Below are 18,849 nucleotides of genomic sequence, written 5' to 3'. Positions count from 1 at the left end.
AATTCTTTGTCGTTCATTCTTTTCCTCTCAGTTCGTCTGTCGTCCTACCCTTTCCTGTTTTGCCCTCCACTCACCTCAGGGTGAAGGTATGATGGTGTTCTCGATAACCAGGACCTGCTAAAGACAGATCATGTATCCTCATCTGTCCACTGACTTGCGGGTATACTGATGAGAGACGGATGAGTAAGATGAACATTACGATGCAGGGCCCGCTTCACTCTAAAGTGTTTGGGAATTTTTTCGGGGGGAAAACCATTTGCTATCACCCTGATCGGCGCTCCTGTATTCACCAGAAATACAGATGCATTTCATATTTCCATCATCGCCTTGAGACTTTCTTTCTCAATGGTACCTAAAAAGCCACAGAACTTGAGCCTGTGTAAATAGTTTCAATTTAATGAACACTGAAATCTGATATTACAGTAATTCCACATCACCTTCCTAAAGGATGTGACAAATCGCTAAAGTATAAGTCTTTGTGGCTGTTCTGACACGACATTGACACGTCTTACAAACAGAGATTCTGAGAGGATAACGGAGCGTACACAGGAAGTCTTCTTACTGTTAGCTGAGAAAAAACATCGATGTTGTTACTGAAGTAAAGCCACCATATCAGACACCCGCGTGATTTCTCAGACTTATTTAAACCCCAAGGAATTATACTTGGTTTACTTTATCTGTAGTGGAATCATTAGTGCAGGTTCACATAATCTGAATTCAAAGCACTTTGATCCTCCAGTATGATCCATTAATGTTTGCATGACAGGTAGGGAATCTTCAACAGCGCCGCTTTCACAAAGCACATTAGTAGATCATAGCCTGACATGACAGAACATAATGTATAATGTGACCACTATTCATACTTACTGAACTTTCCAAAGTGTGGGGATCTTCTTGTCAAGACACAAAAATAGTAACAGATATTTCTCTCACTTGGTGCACGCCATAATAAATTATTATATTATCGAGTAGGGTTGTGAACGATAAACCGATGCGACCGGATATTCTGTTTAACATGTGAGAGATACGGCTGCGTCGGTAGAAGCCTCCACAATCAATACGAATTAGCCAAGAATTCCTAGATGAATCGGTTGTAGAGGCATGGATCGGGTATTGGTTGGCAGCCTCACACACTTTTGGGAACATCCACCAGGCCCGTTCGCAGCACGTTGCATGAGCGTGGCATATTTGGTCCGTCCTGCATACGACTTCAAACCCCACCGGGAGCATTTCAGAAGCGAGCGTTTAGCCTGCCAGACTTTGTTTACTTGCTCAGATTTTACCATTTTCCTGGTGTATGTTCTTCTAAACACGCTTCTACATGTGTAAATATGCTATGTAGCTTATTAGTTTCGCTTTTGTCTGTTTTTATGACCCAGAGTAAGTAGACTTGGATGAGATAAGGTAAAGGTAAAGAATAAGATGAACTATCATATACAAAAGCTTTGTAAAAGCTTTGCATCAAAATGAGAAACATTGTATATTACAGCACATCTAAACATTTAACATTAGAATAGAATACATCAATTCCCTTTGAACCTATACTGAAATCCTGATGAAGACGTTAAGTAATCTTCACTCATCCACAGGGTGTCAAGGGACCACCGGGCGAACCAGGCCAAAAGGGACCTCAGGTAACGTGACCTCAAATAAACTCATCCGAATTGTTGGTGACTTAAAGTCATTCTAATCAGCTGTTCATTTTCTTTCTAGGGGGAGATAGGATTGCCTGGGCCACAAGGACCACCTGGAGAAGGCGGAATACTGGTCGGTTAAATTTTTTTCAACATGCTGAAATATTCTGTCTCAAGTCGAAAGTTGTCAAGTACTGAAAAGTTTACATATGTTGATGATTTCTATGGCTTTATCTGTGTCCACCTACACTATGAAAGCTGGTGATGTGTTTTTGATTGATTCGTTGATTGACTGACACCTTGACTTGACCAGACACATGGGTGACAAAGTGTGTGTCACTGCCTCCACTTGGACAATTCATTTAATCTGAATGCACCAGATGGTTTTCGAAACAGAACCATCTGGGAAGTCATCGTCAGATCAATGAACCATACAGTGTAGTCAAACTCTTAATGAAGTCTGTTGGTAGAAGAGTGAAAACATTTCTCCCACCAAAAGAAAAACCTCTTTAGCTGACCTTGTCACTTCTCACACATAATCACACACCTAGCATTAAATTATGCCCACTGTTCCTCCACTACTGATTTGTCTGAACCACTGTGTGTGCTTGAAGCTGGCAAGATGGATCCTCATGTGATTGCAAGATTACATTTCACTGTGTTAAGACTAAAAAGACACACACAAGTCTGATTGTTTGGGGAGAGTTTTGGAGGGCCAGTGGGATTCTTGCCACATTTTCAAGTGTGACACTAAACTTTTGCCCTCGTCCTGTGACCCAGTTTCTATGAAGCATATTGAGGCCTTTACTCCCTCACGGTGAAGCTCTTTTGCTGGAAGTTGAAAAGAAACAGTTGGCAACACGAAGGTAGCGCACATCTTTTTGTACTCTTCCCAGGCAACAAGCCGATGACAAGGACTGCAGTGCATAGAGGAGTTGGTATTCAAAATTGAAAGTAAACAGGGAAAATATCCCCATCAACAACATCTTAAATAATTAAAGCCCAAATTTGACCTTGTCCACGAAAAGGGGCTCAAACAGTCAACCCACATTGGCTTGCCACAAGGGATCATGTTACTAATCCTACTTCATGTCCAGGCCTACTTGGCCCACATTTAACCCTCACAGGATCCACACATTTAAAACATATTATAAGTGGCAAAAGGGTAACAAGGTCCACCTGTTTTCACATTCGTCATTGAGCAGCACAGTCTTATCTCTTTAGAATTCCACGCATAAAAACTGCTCACATTAGTGTCTCTGCAGTGGGCTCATAATGAGATCATTAATTTAGCTCAGGCGCCATATGAGTCCGTTTGGTTTATTTAGCAATGCCATTAAAGCGGTGAGTGGCTGTTAATTTAGAAGCAAAGTCAGATGAGTTTGTGCGGGGTTACGGCTGTATACACAGTAAGGGCACCCCCCTCTGGTAAACAAGATTAACACACGGGCAGATGCAATTACTGCAGAGCATTGTGAATACACAGGCTTCCATAGTGATCACTGGGCTGTATGTCATAGCTATGCTGCCCTCCTGTGGCCAAAGTGAAACAGTACAGACAGATAATACTGTAAAAGGAAAGACATTTAATAGACAATAAATACATAAAAACACATTTACATGGTGAAAACCTGCTCAGATTATTTATCTGATTGTCATGGAACAATATATAAAAGAGAAAATTATTATATTTTCTGCATCCTTATCCAGCATCAATATAAAACTTAATACGATAATAAAATGGAGCATTTCAGTTCTAATTTTGTTGTTTCTAGACTGACTCATCCTTTCTCTGTGGCCTTGTTAAAAGCATCTGAACAATGGCGAAGCCTGCTGCAGGGATCTAAGAGCACAGAGGTCACCAATCCACGACCACAAGCTTCATCTTTTAGTCTTCACCCCCCTCTTTCTATTCCTGTCAGTAGAACTGAACATTGCTTTGACGTTATGCCTGCAGTGTGTCTCTGACTTATCTAACGTGCACACACACACACACACACACACACACACACACACACACACACACACACACACACACACACACACTGTAGTAGAGTCTGGAGGAGGAGGTAGGATGAGCCACCCCTTGTGTCTAGGCAACCACATACAATTGGGCGATGATAAATATACATTCAACTCCAATTAACTGTCAGTTGACCCAGCCAACACCAATCAAATTTGGCATTTCTAACTGTGCGTACTCATGTTTGACTTATTAATCAATAGTCATGCAGTGTTATGTTTATTTATACTCGAAATGATGTATTTCATGTCCCTGTATTGTCACCATCACTGTGTTTCTGCTGATGCTTTTATTCTAAAGGGCTTACAGTGTTCAGGCGCAAGTGTCACTGTGAATCATTTAAACCTTTAAGCTTTGTGGAACTGTGTCACGATCAGAACAATATCGAGAACATAGCCTCCCATACACTTCCAAACAATGTAATTCTCAGCATGTTACTAAGATTCAAGCCAGGTGTGAACCACAGGCCGGGCATCAACATATAGGCTGCATTCCAAATTATCTACAATATTTACAACACAAAACTCCACACAATGTTGGTCACATGTGTCGCCTGTAATATGATAAATATAAAGAATACACCAAAACCATCTTACTAAGAGAATTTTCATGTCCTTTACTCTATGCACAGTAGCTCATGCTGTACTAGCCTAAACCTCTAAGAGGTCTGAACCTCTCTGCTTGAAGCCTGGCGAGATGGATTCTCATGTAATGTTGTGATTTCAGGTTCAGCTGCTATGCAAGATTTTCATTATGTTAAGACAAAAAAGACGCACACAAGACTGATTTCTTGGAGAGATTTGGGAAAGGCAGTGACACACAGTCATAAAAAGGCTGTGATTGTGGGATCCTTGCCTCCTTTCTAAGTGTGGCACTTCGAAATAGCTGAACTTTTGCCCTCGTCCTATGCCCCAGTTTCTTTGAAGCATATTGAGGCCTTTACTCCCTGCACAGTGAAGCTCTTTGCTGGAAGTTGAAAAGAAACAGTCAGCGAACATGAAGGTGGTGCACATCTTTTTGTACCCTTCCCAGGCAACAATCAATGACAAGGACTGCAGTGCATAGAGGTATTCCAAACTGAAAGTAAACAGGAAAAATATCCATCAAGAACATCTTAAATAATTTAAACTACTGTGATCTACTGTACACGGTTCATGAACTGGTGGAGGATGATGACCCAGATAGCAGACAAACGTTGAACCAACGTTGAAAAAGTAAAAAATTATGAGCATTGATTCAATGTTATCTAGCCTTGAATATTCAACCTTAACAAAAACAATGATGCTGATGGAATTTCAACATTGAATCCATGTTGCCTTGCTATCTGTGGACCGTTGTCTGCTGTCTAGCAATAACTCCATTATTGCTCTTGCAATCTCAGACCATTGCTCGGACCGCAGAATGTTAAAGTGTAATATCATGTATGAAGTCATTAAGTGCTTTTTAATGTTTCCAGTCGACTTGCTTAAAAATGCCAAAACAGCATTTTTTCAACCAAGTCATGAAGCTAATGTTTGCTTAATTAGCTCAGTAACTGCATTTCTATGAATGACTCCAAATTTGGACTGTTAAATCTGCAAAGCATGCAAACGTGGACACCAGTTTGTATGTGAATGTGCATGTGTGTGTGTGCGTGTGTGTGTGTGTGTGTGTGTGTGTGTGACTGGACCTGAGCCATCTCATTTCCCCCTCAGTGCCTCCTGACTAAGCCGTCACGCACTCTGTCACATTCAGCCCAAAGCACTGTGTCTGTCTCTTTCATCTCATTCTCTCTCTCTCTCTCTCTCTCTCTCCCTCTTCTTTCCTTTCCTCTCTCGTCCTTTCTCCCCCTCCCCCTCCCTTTCTGTCTCCCCTCCAATATCTCTCTCTGTCCAGGGAATCCAGGGGCCCCGGGGGCCGCCCGGAGAGATCGGCCGCGATGGTCCCAAGGTCTGTGCGTTGAACGTTATAATTAGTTATTATGCTAATGGCCTGCTGCTCCCCAGCCGCTCGGCTATTCTCAGCCTCTTCTAATGTTGTACCCTCCCTCCCTGTTCTCTTGATGTTCCCGTAGAGAAAAGTGCATTTTTGCTGAGAGGGAGTCAACTTGTTTGGAATCAAATTGTAGGTGTTTCTGAATATGTGATAAATGCCGTCCTGCCAATGACGGTTCAGATTTGGACTCCTGGTGTGCACATACTTGTTGGCTTCTCTTTTAAAAAAAAAAAAACTTTCACTCCTTTACACCTTTATGCAAAGTGAGGTTTTGTGATTTTTTACTTAATTAGAAGCCTAGTTACAGAACTCTAAAGGATTTGTTGTTGCAAAAAAGTTGCAAGAGAGTGGTGAAGATCACAGCAACACTGTGGTACTCTGGCTTTTAGCCCCCCAAAAAGCTGCATAAATGACAAGTAAATTAACTGTGAAATCTGTAGAGTGCCCCTCTCAGGGCTCTGTTTTTTCTTCTTCGCAAAGACTGGCACAAGAGGCAAGAGGGCCTGTTCATATTTCCCTGACCTTGAAATGCACATTTCCTCTCCCGCTGGAATTTGTATACTCAGCGCAGCATGCACGGCACAAAGATGCTAGGAAAGGCGGCCGTGATAGATAGGAGTTTCATGCATATGAAGGTGAAAAATTGTCTCATTGACGTTGTGCTAAGAAGGGAAAGGAGGGGAAAACAGGCTGTTCTCAGCAGAATGTGATAATTTGTTGATTCAAGTGAGAATACGCAAATAAATACATAACAAATCTAAACACTATTATACACTCCCCTAACTAGAAAATTAATTTGAATTGTTGGTTTTAAAGGTGACGTAAATGCCAGTGAAGCAGTCTGCACTGAGCTGAGGATTCTGTTTTATCAGCACCTGCATGGAAACTTCCCTATCGGCTGATTAAACCCTCGCTGAAGTCTGAAAGCCGCGTGTTCCATCCGTAGACGATAACTGCTGAATGAACACACAACATGTGAAAAGGGCACACAATGATCACACGTGGTTACCTTGATTAAGTCATGCATCATCATTAAGCATCATCAGGCTGCTGCAAAATAACCACACTCAATAACTAACGTAGTCCTGCACACACGTCAGTGGTTGGTTAGAAGTTCATCCACATCCACAGACAGCAACATCTGCATTCATCACGGCTTTCTCACCAGCAAATGAGGCTTTTTTCACATTTTCTAACACTAAATTATGACTCTAATAAGTTGGATAGTTATGCAGAACAGGATTATGAAGTACTGTCAATATAATCATTTTTAAAATGAAGCTAAATAACATTTACTGAAGATTACAATACAACATTACAAAGAAGGCTCTGTTTCTGTGACAAAATCATTATCTGAAACATGAGATAATGTAGCGTAACAGCAGCCTGTGCACAGTGATATCTCTAAAGGTTGCTAACATTAGCCGCCATAAACTAAAGACCTAGGAGTGTATTGAACTGAGAGAGGCGGTGTGTGACTGTGTATGAATTATGCCAGTTCTTCTTTCAGATGTTATGTGGTCTTACTTTAACCAGCTTAAACAAGCTGTTTACAGTTACAGCAATAATTAGACAAATCACACTGTATTAATAAGACAAGAAACTGCAACATAAGCCACATTTTAAAAAATGAAATGACTCTTGATCTGTACAGTGTTGGTGGGTGCATATTTCAGGCAGAAGATAGAGAGTCATCATACAGTTTGTTCATCGACTACCAGATAACCAGGACTCAGTACAGTACTTGATGTGACAAAACCATGACAAATGACAAAAACCAGTATGTAATAGTGTTTAATAAAAAAAGTGTGATGGGTTATTCCAGATTATTGCACAGTAAATAGTAAAATAGCACAAATATAGTTACCCAAGTATTGTACAGTACAATTTTCAGATACTACATATTCATTTATAAAATATTTGACCTCCTACGTTTATTGCACAGCTCATTACAAAACACGTTTTATGACAGATACATAGACAGCATAAGCAGGTATAATCAGCTCCCTTTGCAGCTGCTTAATTCCCTCATGCTTATTAACATGCCAGCAGCAGTAATTCAGTGATATGAATATAATAATATAATGCTTTGAAAGGGGACACTTCTCTTGCTTACTGTTGATAACTATATTTTTCTGATGATGTTTGTAATTTGTACTTTTACTCATAAAAAACACACAACTTTTACTTTAAGTTTTATTTACAGTATTTTTATGTTATGGTATTGCTAATATTACTTTAAGAAAACCACAATAATCCCTTTTACTAATTTACTCATTTCATTTAAACCGACATCCCACTCAATAACTGGACAATTATTGTGTGCATAATTTAGTTGCACAATTAAAATGTGTGTTACACTCTGAAAACACAACCACACACTCCCAACATAAAGTCCTCTTTTAGCGTTTGTTCTGCTGTGAATGTGCACGTCGTCCCTCTGACCCTCTCTGTCCGGATGGACACAGCAGTATAATTTTCATACGCCTACATTTATCAAGCTTCTTTCCGTGATGCACCACTGTCATACCTAGTGTGGCTGGTGCAGCTGTTTAACGGGGAAGAGGCTAATAATGGGACTAGCTGAGAGGATAATGATTAATCACCACATACTGTGATTTATATTCTACTTCAGGCAACCTCTTTGTGCATGCTGCGCTGCACCTATATGAATGCAAATAACAGCTACACTCCGATATGCCCTTGCTGACCTGTGTGCTGGTTTTTGTAATGGTTTGAAATAGAACTCAAAGAACTATGTTAAGAATTAGGTTTAGTATTGTCAGAAAAATATGGTGTGTGTGTGTGTGTGTGTGTTTCATTTAGGGAAAATGTGGAGATCCAGGGGTTGCTGGTCCTTTTGGTCCACCAGGCCAGAAGGTGAGTGGAGCAGCAGATTATCGACCATGCTACCTTGTTTTCTTTAACCTCTGTCTTCACTGATTTTCAGCATCTTTGAGCTTCTGTCTTTTCTTCTGCTTCCATATATTGTCTGTTGTGTTTATTATATTTGTTCTTATGTTAGATAATCACAGGAGTTATCATATCCAGTGTTAGTGTTGTGGAGAAATTGCTGAAGCCAAAGGTCAATGGTGAGGTCAGGAAGAAAGAAAGTGTTCAGGAGCCTCTGATGTCTTACGCTGTATTATTTATTGACGCTTGGCCAAGGAGAATTAGAGACACTCTCATGGTGCATCAGAAGTGCCTGAGTCGGTCTCATGTTCTCCTGAACTCATCCTGGTGGATCGACTTTAAACCCAAAGATCACACCCCAAATACTACATGCCTCAGAATTAGTCAAAGAGAATGTCTTCATTCATGGAGGTGTTACTGTCAGCATATTCTAGTCTAGAGACACAGATTTACGCAGACTGGAACGTCAACGGCAGCTATCTATTATGTCTAGGAAGGCAGCAACAACCTCAAGGACCACACGTGACCATGTGTAACCTAAGGATAGAAAATTCCAGAACAGTCAGTATCCAGACTATGTGTTGTTCTTTATTGCTCAGTTTGTCTAAATGACACATTGATAGCTGATTACAGTATTTGCAATAGGCAGTTCAAGATATGGACGTCACTCACAGGTTTCTAAAGAGCCATTGAGAAGTTCAGTGTGGTGGCTCTGGGCGCTGCAATCTTCTTCTGGCTCCCTAAAACTGGACAAAGAGGTGGATCATTGGTGGAACTGAGGCAGGTTGAATGAAGCCATGTTGCTCAAAAAAGCCACCTGTAACAGTACCCACCTGTCAATCAAATGGATATGCAATACGCACATGAATCTGTTTCTTACTATCAACCCAACAGTTACCTTGCATCTTCGCCACATTTCTGCATAATACAGTGTCAACCCATGCAACATGTACGCAGATTTTCCGTTTTCTGCCTCGGTGGGTGTTCATGTGAATCAGCTGCGATTGTAATTGATTATTCCAACACCACATGAAGCCACATTGCCACAGCATCAGTTTTTGAGTTTAGGGGTTTGAGTTATGTGCTGTAACTATTTCTTGAGAAATAACAAGGTTTCCATTCAACCAGGACTTGTCTGCAATTGGTGTTTTTATTCTCAATACATGGCTTTAAACCTGGCAACCTCACTGTGATGACAAGATTTTCTAATATTTTGCATGAAACTCCACCATGAGCTTAGGACAGAGCCAGGCTAGCTGCTGCCCCCTGTTTCTTGTCTTTATGCTTAGCTGGTCTAATTGCCTCCTAGCTCTAGCTTGATAGTTAAGAGAGTGGTATAATCTTCTTTAGAAAAGAAAGCAAAGAAGTTCTTTTAAATGAAACCAAACCGAACGTGAGGTTTGTCCTAAAGTTGGAGTGTGTATCCTCGTCTGCACTGGACATATAACAGCTGTTGACACGCTCCAAAACAAGTCTTATCGCATAGGAACTCCCTCAGCATGCCCTCTTGTTCCTCTCTGTAGGTGTGTTCCATGTCTCTGCACACTCTGTGCTTTCATGTGACTCTCCACGCGCTCTCGCTGCCATAACAGTCCGTCCTTTAGCCTCCACTTGCCAAAAGCATGTACACTATATGCACCCCTATTCCCCAGTCACAGTTAGTCACAGCCACATAAAAATTCAACGTGGTGGCGGGATTAGTGAGGGCACTACTAATTCCCTCCTGAGGGATCAGGGTGCGATCAGGGCGACAGCTTTTTCTCTTTTCTAAACCAACCTCATTCTCTGTCTGTTTCCTGTCATCCTGCCAGCCACTTCTTATTTCACCAGCCTGCACTTTGTATCCTCCTGATGAGTGACAGCTACACTTTTCAATGCTGCTTGTTTGTTAAGTGACATGCCTCTGAGCAATTACCCCCCATAAATGTCAACCATTGTGGTTTGAAAAGTTGAATCTGAGTTGTCTTTGTGGTGCTGCTTAATCACAGGTAACCTTGGTTATTTTAAAGGTGCCATCTCTCAAAGCAGAAATTACTATTGCATTCGTTAAAGTTTTTATAACCCACATTAAACCAGCCTTGATTACTACCTCACAACATTTTCTTTTTCACTGCAGCAGCCTGAGAAGTCGTCAAACAGAATAGAATAGACATAAATACACCTGGAAACGTTTGATATTTTAGTTCTTTCTGACAGATGAAGAGGAGTATCTTATTTTCCAAACATCAATAATCTTTCCCCTCTCCAGGGATCAACAGGGGAGTCAGGTTTTCCGGGGGTGCCGGGCTCCATGGGGCTGCCAGGGTTCAAAGGTCACAAGGTGAGTCACATCACATACTAACATACAGGAGCAAAATAAAATAAATGACCTGTGTGGTTCTAATGGAGTCTGCCAATGGCAACAGAGGCGACACTTCATGAATGATTTATAACTTTGGCCATCAGGAGTTTGTACATTTACATGTTGTACTGTAAAAAACATGCTTGTTAATGTATTATTCATATTTTTCTTAGATTAATTTTAATGGTGCTGAAGGTTGTCCTTCACACTTCAAAAGCAGTACACCCAGGACTCAGGATCAGCCCGGTTAACACGCTGCATTTTGTTTTCTCTAAAGGATTCTGTCAACTCTTAATAATGATTCCTCAAATGGCATTTTGTTATTTAGGTGCATCCCTGTCGGTGAGAAAAACTACTGTAAGTCAGATGTGTTCTAATGTGCAATGTTGTATTTTTAGGGGGAGAGAGGAGAACCAGGCCCTAAAGGAACCCGGGTATTGTACTTTTTCTTTATACTTTTACCTGAAAGTCGTGAAAATATGTGTGAGTTCACAGTGCACTTCCACAGTTCCTGTATTAAATATAAAACTTGACTAGTATGAATAAATCACAGTCAATTAGGTGCCAAAGATCTTACTACCACCGGTAAAGCAGAACAGCTGACGAGAAATGAAATGAAATGAAAACCTTTATTTTAAACAAACTCATTTATATTTATAGTTCTTCTCACCAAAACACTCCACTTGTGTCTTTGTCAAACACATTCCTTCCTCATAAAACAGTTGCAAGGCCATATTTTTGTGATATTTTGGCACCATATTATCTTGGTCTTCGAGGCAAAGACTCACAGCCAAGTCTACATAAGTAGAGTTGAGGTGTAGCAGGTGAACAGGTTGCTGGGAATCAGCATCGCAAAGAACTTGTCATGGATGCCAGACGTTGGAAAAGCGACACCCCACCTAATAGACAGGTTCCCTTTATTGCACCATACCACGGCCTGCTTAATGTTGCTGCCCATCTGATTGAGGGTTGGACTACCTATACTGTAAGGCAGGTGCAGGAAGTGCATATCAGTCCATAATATCAGAAGTCAAGCAGTAAATAAAATGAAACCCAGACAGAGAGAGCCAAGTCCAAGCCCAGAATTCAATTTGAAAGTCACATCATGACACTTGTCTTGTTGATTGTTGTTTTTATAGTCCTGTTGTCCGGTCCGACTCTATTGCTCTATTACATTACATTGCTTTCTGTCTAGACAGAGCTCCTGATGGGGAAACGCTGAGGTCATGAATTCCTTCACCTGTCAAAGAATTGTCTTGACAGCAAAAAAAAAATCGTCTCCTGAATCAGTGGTTTAAAATGGCTTCAAATAATTCTGCAGGAGTCAGGAATGCAGTGTTACATTTAAAGACTTTGACTGTGAAGACTATCAGCCTTGAAAATAAACATCTTCTCTGATTTGTAATTGTAGAACTCTTCCTTACCTCAACACAATCTCAAAATCTAAGAAATACAACACACTACAGAGAAAGCATGCTCTGTGTCATGGTCCAGCTCCAGATCACTAAAACATTCCTATACAAGGCCACTTCTAGCTGTTTGGAGGCCCTATGCAAGATGCTGAGGGAGAGATTCCTAACCTTTTCAGTGGATCCTGAAAAAAAGCTATGCTTTTTTAAGCATATCAGTTCTTCACACAACACAGGGCCCTATGCTTCCACATATAGCAAGAAACAGCCCTGTTCCTATAGGCTGATCAGTAAAAACCAATGTGCCATATCTCTGCTGTGAGCCTGATCATCATTCACTGTGACTAGTGTTTCAGCTATATTACGTCCTCTTCGGATAGCGTACTCCGGGGTTATGTTGCACTGATTTACATCATCCTCTTAGTGGTAATTGGGATACGTGGGATGTTTAAGTACGATCCAATATCTTCTACTTAGTGTGAGTGTAAGAAGCCAATCAAAACTAATGTAATCATTTAATTTACTGTGAATACAATCACATCTACACATGGAAATGCACAGTATGTGCTGTTTATTTATGAGTGGGGTGGACGCCACACAGTTGTATTTCTAGCATTGTGAACTCAGCATCAGTCACAAACGGAACAATCAAAGCTTGCGATGATTGCTCTGATCCAGCCGCTCCCCTTTACATGCACTAATGGAAAACAGTACTAGAGCCCAGAGGAGCAGAGAGAAGAGCAGTGTGTTACGCCGCTGCAGGATGCAGTCGAAAAGACTCACACGAGATAAAAAGTCAGGTTTGTTAAAGGTCACCACTAGCAATTCCTATCCCCTCTCTCCCTGGGTTTCTCTTATTGGCTGCTAGTGGTAATCATGACCTTTTCTCCACTCACACACACACACACACAGAATGAAGACACGGACCGCCACACAGTATTACGTACACACCGAAATCGACGCACAACGTTGTTGTACACATTCAATCTCACCCTTGCGCGCACACACACACACACACACACACACACACACACACACACACACACACACACACACCACATGAAGTCACACCAGCACCTATGTAAACAAACTCACACAAACCTTCAGTTAATCATGATGTATCTGTTTGCAGGGGGAGCTAGGCAGAGATGGAGAACCTGGGATTCCTGGAGCCACTGTGAGTGCAGAGTCATTCTTTTTCCACTAGGTGGCAGCGAAGCTTATCTTTCTATGATTGTGCAACAACACTGTGAGTTTAAGTGTGTGTGTGTGTGTGTGTGTGTGTGTGTGTGTGTGTGTGTACATGTGCCAGTACAGGGACAAAATGTCCCCACAAGGGTATGAGGATGAGGAAAAATATCTTGGCCACTCTTCACTTACAAGCAGCTAATTTGGCGTTAGAACCTGAGTTTAAATTTTTTTGTGAAGTCTGTCTGTAGTTAATATCATAAATCCGCTGATACAAGTCACCATAAAATCTTTATCACAAAATAAATATGATAATAATAAAGTCTACTAACACCTTTCTGAAAGTGACTTTACAAGGTGCTTTACAAGATTAAAATCACACAGCATATAAAAGCACATAAAACTGCAATAAAAGTCTGAACAGAAAACGGCACAAGCAGAGAGGAGTACGGAGCAGGATGAAATAAAAGGGAAAAACAGACTAAATGAGAAAAGACAAAATAAAAACAAGAGAATAAAACAGCATGTAAGCTCCAGACAGTAATATAAAATCATAAAATCAAATAAATGTAGTCTGAAAAAGTAAACTTTCAGCAGGGACGCAGAACAGGGTAACTGAGTTAGCCGAGCTAATCTGCTTAGAAGAGTTGTTCCAGAGTCTAAGGGCCCTCGTGGCAAAGCCACATGGTGTTTAGGCTCAACCTCGTAACAGCCATATGAGGATCACAGTGTCACGGTGCAGATTCTTGGCAACAGGGAAGAGGACCCAAGACCCAGAGACTGAGGCAGAGCAGGCGGAATTACAGACTTTAACCAACATGTCAGTGGTCAGTTTGCAGAGTTACAGACAGACAGCAGGTGTGAGAGCAGCCAAAGCCTGACAGAAACATTATAAAACCCACATTAATATTAATACATGTCTGGACTGTCTTCTTTTTGAAAAGTATATTTGCTCATATTTTAGCATGAAGCTTCTTTGTTCTGATCTGTTTCATTTTTGTAGGGGTATTCATTTCATCATTTCTAAACAAGGCTTTTATTCTGCAACATTTCCAGGAACATTCTGTGTGATCACACCCCCGGGCCGATTATTAGAATTCTGCTTTTTATATGACATCTGTATGCGCTATGATTCATGATGTCTGAATTCCTTTAACTGACAGTTCACTTGCTACCGTTCACAGCACACATTTTGACTTGTCACAATAAAGAAGCACAGGTATTACATTACATCACAACACTAAAGATAACTCTGTTAAGAATGCCAGTGTGACTGTGAGTAAACAATACCATAAACCAGAAGCTGTTAAATGGAGATGCTGGTTCAACAGCTAGTCCTGTGAATAATCCCTGCACCGACAAGCTTCACGGACTACTTCAGCTTCCTCGTTTTTACACTTTGTCATGCAAAAAGTTTTAGAGTGGGTTATGTGCAGAGTTGTGTGTGAGGTGCAGCAACTTCCTGGATTCATTTTTAAGCCTTGCAGTTTTGTCTGTCCTTAAACAAACAAGACATACCATGCAAATATGTTAATTAAGTGCTGGGATGAAGATTTAGTTCCCTTTGGATAGAGCCAGGCTAGCTGTTTCTGCTCATGTGTGCTAAGCTAAGAGAACCAGTTGCTGGGTGTGGCTGTTCATGCTTACAGTACAGACATGAGTCTTCATCATTCTTCACATTAAACTCATTAAACAAGTAAGTGAATGACAGTATTTCTTTAAAGTGTGAACAAATGACAGATGCCATAGGTGTGAGCTCGGTCAGGTGAGTGGAAGAAGCAGGAAACTCAAGAGAGACATCTGCATCTGATCATCTCATATATAATATAAGAGTCATGAGAAGACAAGTATAGTATAAAGAGAATATCCCAGACGCACGGAAGAAATCAGGGACACACTCTTAGATGTAATTATTGAACACTCCAGTAGCCAGCAGAATGAGGCAGGGGTCAGAGTATGTGTTCTTAAAGCAGCTCATGTGAGAGAAAGATGAAGGTCATCTCAAATCAGTGAGAAATGATGGGATGTTGGCACTAAGGTGAAATAAGGTTTCACATGGTGAGAGGAGCGGCTTTGCATAATCGATTTATCCGTGTTGGGATTATCATCCTCATCAATATGTGCTAATGAACAAACATAATGATATGATGTGCTGTCTGATCTGCAATTTCCAATGTTCGAGCCAAGCTTTGTAACTGATACTTTTTAATAGCAACAAAACCAAATGAGTAGCATTTAAGAATCGATCGCTGAGTATTGATTAGCGAGGAACTGATCTTCATGTAGATGGGGTTTAGGTGCATGCGTGCCTGTACACAGCAGTAACCATATTGCGTCATGCAGAGGCAGGGTTGTGCAGTCTTGTCGGTGACACTTGAGACAGATAAAGCGATTGCATTTTTTCAGTATGCAAGCTTAATGTTCACACGATCTGTAATTCCACAGAATTGAGAGCGGCCCGGGCCTGGCCTGTACGTGACACACTCTCAAGGCTAAATGCATCAGCAGTGAATCACACGTGTGTGACTGTGTGTGAGTGCTGAAATGAATATGACATATTTTTGTCTTCAGACAGACTTCCTATTGGGTAAAATAAATATGAATCTACATTCAGGAGTTTGTGAGATGTGTTGTTTTGTTCCTCATCACTGCTTGCCATTTATACTTGTGCATGTCGTTTTGGATACCGCTCATTTTTCAGGGTGTCCGCGGGGTATTTAAAAGTATTAAAAGGTAGTAAATGCCTGATTGCGATTGTTTTTTGTTTTTTTTAGCATGTGATGATTTGTTGTAAGTTTGTTAAAAGTTCACCAGAATTTATTGTCATTTTGAGACTCTGTTGGTTTAGTTTAGTCAACATGTGAGAACACGTCTGACTAATCTGAAAGTCTCCTGTTGTTTCTTAACGACTCTACTTGGACTTGTCCAGACATTATTGTGTAAAACACAAACATCATTCAGCCTCGCTCCCTCTCCTCTGGCTCCGTGAGTTACCATGGTTATGGGCACGGCCTGGAACTTTGTTATGATTCTCAAGAAGTTTGTGGTTAGTATGATGGTGCAACATCACTGAATACTGAAAAGTTATGTACATGGTTGATTGCTGGAGTAAAACCTGAAACAAGCTTTGCACAAAAAAGACTGAAAATGACATTGAAAAGACAAAAAAGAGTGTGGATAGAACAGCTGTTCACAAGCATCCTCCTGTAATGATGTCTTCATTAGCGAACATGGTTATGCGTGGAGTGGTGCTGAACTCTTAGGCATTATGTCATTTCTTTAGCAGATGTCAAGTAGTGTAACTCAAATTATGTAGTTGACTGACAACTTGATGGGAGAGCAGCCATTAATATCAAATTTCTGTGATGCTAGTATGTCCAGTACACCGCTCCAACCGAGTCCCGCCACCAGTCAAACTTCCACTGCAGCCATTGCATCTTCTCTGAAAGTCGCTTTGAATAAAAGCATCAGCTAAATGACTAAATGTAAATGTAAATAACTGAGGGACTTACAGTAACAGTGCGCGTGCCCTCCCATTTATTGATCCTGTTTTTGCTATACAGTGGTCCCTCGTTTATCGCGGGGGATACGTTCTAAAAATAACCCGCAATAAACGAAATCCGCGAAGTTAGTTTTACAATTATTATACATGTTTTAAGGCCGTAAAACCCCTAACCACACACTTTTATACACCTTTTTACACGCATTTTGTACAGTACTCCCTTAGTTAATCAGGACGCAGAACACATGTGCGGTTCTCCCTTAGCCAATTTAGGACGCAGAACACAATGCGCGTTCATACTGTACAGTACACTGTAAAAAAAAAAGCATGCAAAATTACACTAAAAAAATCAGCGAAACAGCGAGTCCGCGAAAAGTGAACCGCGATATAGCGAGGGACGACTGTATGACTAGAAGCAAGTTGCGTTGAGGTTTTAAAAAATATTTAGAAGGTATTAAATGGTATTAAATTTAACCTCAGGATTCCTGCATGAACCCTGTTTTTACGACATGAGTGTCGCTAGTGGTTCTCAGAGTCAAACCACATCTTTGTGACATATCTGGATGCTGTGTGTGACATTACACAGTTCCCAGCAGATTGATCTTGCGCAGTTTCAGGGGAAATAAAGATAATATTCAAAAAAAAATTATGAATATGCTAGCATCAAGGACGACTATCACGAAATACATAGATTGTGATGTAGGAGGAAGGCAGATGAATTAGCAGATACGTTAGCACAGGATTGTCACCAGGATTGTGGCGTGTTGACTGTTTTGTGGTTAGCGTTGATGAGTGTATTGATTAAAATTAAAGTGTGTGTGAGTTTGACAGCTGAAAAAAGCTGATATAAATGCATCCAGTGTCGAAAAGAGATGAGAACACAAGTTACTGAAGTTCTTGATTTTTGGTCTATCTCTGTTTGAATGTAAAAGTCCATGCGTCCAAAAGCAGCAGGGTTTTTGTGCGTTGGGCTTTGAAAGGTTTTTTTTTTAAGTATTTTGCATGGTTACCCATGTCGGACAAAGTTTTCTTGAAGCAGAAAGGCTGGTTTGTTTGGAAGTGATTGCATCCTAGTTCAATAGAAAGGAGAACAAATGGATGAAAAAGAAGAAGCACTGCGAAGGAAACTTAATTTCACCAAAAAAAGACTTGCAAAGAGAGGTTGTTTTTTTAAGGACTAACAGATCCACAGATGTATTTTTCATTACAGTGCAAGAACTAAAAAGAAATGCATTACAATTATCAATCTAAAATGTTTTGTAAGCCACTGGTTTTGACAGAAGACAGTGGTTCTGCATCAGCAATGCAGAGCAGCGAGCATACAGTAGCTCCACTGACATACTAACTCAGCCTTTGATATGTAAGCAGAAGTTTCTAACTGTCTCTCTCTATTCCCCCCCTCTTCTCTTTTCCTCCTCACCCTTCCCCTCCTCTCTTTTCTTTCTTCCGCCAGGGCGAAGTGGGACCCAGGGGAAGGAAAGGAGAGGTTTGTCGAATTAGACTTTGCGGTATTAGATATAATCCATTCTGTCTTATTCTGCACCGCAGTGAGAAGCCCTGTCAAGCCTGCACGGCTGCTATAGAAGACTTACAGAGCCAATACCTCCAGGCCTGGGGAAATCTGGCCCCCTGGGCAAAAATATACATCACAAAAGCCCTCTTTTCTAAAGACGCACACATCTGAAATATCAAACACTTATTGTACTGTCTACAGAATCACAATTTATGATATAGCCTCCCTTAGTAGCACAAGTGCTGTACCATTTGTAGGATATAATTTATCATGTATGATCCCCACATAAAGCAGCAAACTTTGTACTGCTTAATTGACTGATTTGCTAATGCTGCCCCACGATGGGTGCTTG

At 40.9% G+C, this 18,849-nt stretch overlaps 1 protein-coding gene across 1 annotated transcript in view; it reads left to right on the top strand.

Moving 5' to 3' along the window:
- Window positions 1–18,849, top strand: part of LOC104934433 (collagen alpha-1(XXI) chain-like) — a 73,820-nt gene that overhangs the window by 45,527 nt on the left and 9,444 nt on the right. The window contains exons 20-27 of the mRNA XM_027274074.1: window positions 1,590–1,634; window positions 1,714–1,767; window positions 5,533–5,586; window positions 8,458–8,511; window positions 10,793–10,864; window positions 11,284–11,319; window positions 13,427–13,471; window positions 18,438–18,470. Of these exons, the coding sequence (XP_027129875.1) occupies window positions 1,590–1,634; window positions 1,714–1,767; window positions 5,533–5,586; window positions 8,458–8,511; window positions 10,793–10,864; window positions 11,284–11,319; window positions 13,427–13,471; window positions 18,438–18,470 (393 nt within the window). The remainder of the gene's footprint in view (window positions 1–1,589; window positions 1,635–1,713; window positions 1,768–5,532; window positions 5,587–8,457; window positions 8,512–10,792; window positions 10,865–11,283; window positions 11,320–13,426; window positions 13,472–18,437; window positions 18,471–18,849) is intronic.

The sequence above is a fragment of the Larimichthys crocea genome, chromosome XXIII, assembly GCF_000972845.2.
Source record: "Larimichthys crocea isolate SSNF chromosome XXIII, L_crocea_2.0, whole genome shotgun sequence".
NCBI classification, from domain to species: domain Eukaryota; kingdom Metazoa; phylum Chordata; class Actinopteri; family Sciaenidae; genus Larimichthys; species Larimichthys crocea.
Note: the sequence above shows the minus strand (reverse complement) of the source record. Positions and strands in the feature narration are given on the sequence as shown.